The sequence below is a fragment of the Gavialis gangeticus genome, unplaced genomic scaffold, assembly GCF_001723915.1.
Source record: "Gavialis gangeticus isolate Ggan-Ray unplaced genomic scaffold, GavGan_comp1, whole genome shotgun sequence".
NCBI lineage: Eukaryota > Metazoa > Chordata > Crocodylia > Gavialidae > Gavialis > Gavialis gangeticus.
Genome location: NW_017728993.1, coordinates 65,378,569 through 65,382,510, shown reverse-complemented (window position 1 = coordinate 65,382,510; position 3,942 = coordinate 65,378,569). Strand labels below are relative to the sequence as shown.

General features: G+C 38.1%; 1 protein-coding gene across 4 annotated transcripts in view; it reads right to left on the bottom strand.

The window, feature by feature from the left end:
- PBX1 (PBX homeobox 1) overlaps window positions 1–3,934 on the bottom strand; it is a 349,199-nt gene extending 345,265 nt beyond the window's left edge. For all 4 annotated transcript variants that reach the window (XM_019501884.1, XM_019501886.1, XM_019501885.1 and 1 more), the window contains exons 1-2: window positions 3,645–3,934; window positions 433–506 (exon numbers count right to left, since the gene is read on the bottom strand). In XM_019501884.1, the coding sequence (XP_019357429.1) occupies window positions 433–506; window positions 3,645–3,835 (265 nt within the window). In that variant the 5' untranslated portion in view covers window positions 3,836–3,934. The remainder of the gene's footprint in view (window positions 1–432; window positions 507–3,644) is intronic.
- Window positions 3,935–3,942: the final 8 nt, after the last annotated feature.

Below are 3,942 nucleotides of genomic sequence, written 5' to 3'. Positions count from 1 at the left end.
GAAAAAAAAAAAAAAAAAAAGGACAGGGAAAGGAAAGAGTAAAAAAAAACAAAAACAAACAAACAAACAAACAAAACTTTGTGAGCACAATATTATTATTACTATTATTTAAAGGAGAAAATGAAAAGAGTCTCTAGGATAGATGGCTTTTAAAATTCATGTTCAGAATATTTTTCCACGAAATGTCATATTTTAATACAGTAACAAGAGAGTCAATGTTTCAGAGCAAAAAATACTGCACGATTGAAATTCAACTGTACTAATTTTCCCTGTAAGACGTACCATAGTATGACATTCTATTGCCACTAGTGTAAAATATTTGGGATGGGGGCTTCACTTTTTAAAAATATATATTTTAATTATAAAAATTTGGAGACAGCAAAATATTCTTAAAGGGGGGGAGGGGAAACAAATATAGAATTCCATTCCTACCTGTTTTTTCTTTGATTTCACACAAGACGTTAAAAAGGGCCGGCTTCATCCTGTGGCAGTTTAAAGCATGTTTCCTGCAAGGAAAAGGCAAGGTTAGGGTGCCATGGCAGCTTAGGAGAACTTTCAACATTCAAATTGGCTCATATGGGCAAGAGAAAGAGAAGGGAAATAAGTATGTGACATAATAGGCTTCCCAGCTGAGTTGCGGATGGGATTTTGGCTAAAATGCATATCTGCAAGTGCTTTTAGGACTTAAGGGAAAGGATGTTAGTTTGGGAGGACTATCTAGTTCATGCAGATACTATAAATTATCCCCATTTAGGAATCGCTTGAAAATGGCATTTGCCACCCAGTGGCATTCACAATCTAGCTACTCCAGCCAGGCAATTAACTGAGCCAAAGCCAAAAGCATGTGGAATCTAATCCCAGCCTACCTTATTCAAATACATGGACACACACAACACTGAGCTCCCCACCCCTCCCCATTTAATTCATCCATGTGTTTCAATTTATTCTGCAAAAGCCCCTGCATGCTCAATGTTTGATAGCTTTAGTCAGAGAACCCTTCAATTTATAGAATTCCAGCACCATTATAAAGAGTATGGAAATGTACTGCCATGGGCAAACACACACATATGGGGAAAGAGATTCATTTCTCTATGTTCACATTTACGCTTCTTGCATGCATGCTGTGTATTTGCAGGTGCTAAAATTCAAGTATTTATAATCAGACCACTACACGTATTTAAAAATAACAAATGCATGTTTGGTCCATAGGTTGGTTTTTACATCTTTTGTTTGTTTTTTTGGGGTTTTTGTTTGCTTTACTTCAAGGCTGGGATAGGAGCTGCCCATTGTTCATGTTTTTAAAATGACAGAAGAGTTGCTTTTTTAATTGCTTGGTTTTAAAAACTCGCCAGGTGTCCACTTAGGCAACGAAACAAACATAAATTTTTGTTAGCCATTTAATCACATTGCCAAAGCTTTGGTTGTATAGAGGGCTGTTCCTATCAGGAATCAGTTATGGGAATTCTGTTTACCAACTGAAATTACATGAAAAGATGATGTGAACATCTGGCAAACATTCACCCTGTTTTTCCCAATCACACTATTCTCCCCACCACTTACAAATCCCTCCTTCTGTTAAAAGACTGATATATCTGATGGAGTCTCTCAAAAGGTATGCCCCAGCACAGCACCTTATCAATACACCCAGACAGACATAGGGATTTGCATATAAACAAATAACATTTATTCAGTATTTACACACCCTCCCAAATGGTGTTAGGACTTTGCTTAACCAAAAACACCTTACCCAAAAAAACTAACATGGAACATACAAGTAAATTGAAAGCACTGCATTATTGATGAATACTGGGGGTTTTGCTGCTGAAGAGAAAGTACTGTGAGGAAGTAGCCGTGATGGTCCAACATGGCAAAGAAAGCACAGATCCTTCTTGGAGGTCTGTTCTATACCAGTTTAGATTTATTAATTTGATTAGCTGTACTAAATTCTACATCAACATGCAGGAACACAGCTGCACGATTTTTGTAACTTCAGGATAAAGATTTCCTTCTCCAGCTCTGTCTGTGTTTGAAGTAGGAAACATCTTCCTATAAAGCTACTTTAATTTGCTTCTGCAAAGAAAAAAAAATCCTGATATTCTCCAAAAGTTTTGTTTTGTTTTGTTTTTAAACAGGCCGGGCAAACAGACAAACCCAAAATAAACAGGGATTTTGGGTATGCCTAGATCCTCTCGGAAGTAGTTACTAAAAGAGTTTATTGGGATGTGCGTTTTTCCAAGAACAACGTACTCTAGCAATCTGTTCCAGTTTGAAACATAAATGCCACTAAAAACTATCCAACACCTAACACCTTTTCATCAGATAATAAGAGTTAAATGTACACTAGGCAGTTGTTGGCAACTTTGTTTTTTGAGTTTGGGGTTTTTTTCTCCCCTTTTTGAAACCACAGCTTTTCAACTGGATTTTTTTAAACTTCTTCCTAGCGCTTATGAAGATGTATATTAAGTTTGTATGCAATGAATTCTAATGTGTTTCTGCTCCCAGATTTTACAGCCTATATTCTTTTTAGAAAAAAAGAAACATCATTAAAATCCTGCGCATACCATCCCCAAACATAAAAGTGTGGCCTTTACAGAAGGCACCAATATTACAAAATGTGTCCAACAGTGGTAAAACACTTGATGCATTTTTGGTGGAATTTGAAGTCAGGCTCCTCACAGGCTAGCGTGTTTTAAAAATAAACTGTTCTAAGATGTAATACTACAATGAAAATGCTGAAGAAGCCTCAACTGCCTGCTGCTGGATTAAGTTTGGAAGCTGCAGTTTTTACTAGTCTGTTTCCTCAATGGATATCTCCAAGTCCTGTTCCAAAAATGTACAGACTCCACACATGGTTCCAATTACAGTCAATCGTGTCATAGGTTCTTAAAGCAAGGGTGGAGGGGAGCAGAACAGAAAGAGTCCACTTATTGTATACATTGTTGGACTGAGCAGCAAAGCCACAGGAAACTGGCCTAAAGTTAAAAAAAAAATACCATCCCAAACAAAAAAAATGTAACTAGACCTTTTCAATGAATAAAAGCAAATATTCACTCCACTTCCTTTTCATCCAACAGTCTGATTTTTTTAAAACCCTACATACTTAACAAAAAAAAAAAAATCCTAAAAAACCCTGATAACTGACGACAAAGAAAAGTGCCTCATTCTTCACAAAACACAAGGAACCAAATGGAAAAATAAAATAACCCTGACTACCAGGAGATACAAGCAAAAAGGGTACCACAAGGACAAATGAAATCAAATAATTTAGCAATAAAGGGTCATATGCAACCTTCTTCTCTTGGGATACCACAGAGGAAGAAGATGCTCAAAACTTAGCCCTTCTGTCCTGCCTGACTTGGTAAGTCATAGGAGTGATGAGGCTGGCTCCAAAGCAGATGGCAGTTTCAATATTTATAGAAATATATATTTACGTCCATATGCATGTATACAACTATATTATGTCCCCACAAAATTAGACTTGGGAAAACCTTTTCTCCAGCAGATGTGGCCCCTTCCCTTCACCAACCTAGTTGTTATTCAGAGCACAGAAAGCACAATGGTGATCAGGATCTTATTGTTTATCTTTCTGTTAGAGAAGAAAAACAAAACCCTGCAAGAAGGAAGAGAAGATTCCCCCATCTCACCTGGCCTGCGCCTCATCCAAACTCTGGTCTGTGATGGTCATGATCTGCTGTAAAATGTCTCCAATGTCTTGTTTTCTGCCCCCCTCCCCCTCTGTCCCTCCTGCTCCATCCTGCATATGTTGGGACAGGCCGGGGTGTCCAGCCATTCCCACCCCAGCATGGGAATGCATCAACCTGGGCTGATCATCCATTTCCAAAGCTGGGAGCAGTCCCTTGTTCCTTCCTTCTCCCTTCTTGCTCCTTCGGCGCAGCTCCCAGGAAGAACCAAGGCTTTTTTTTTTTTTTTTTTTTTTTTTTT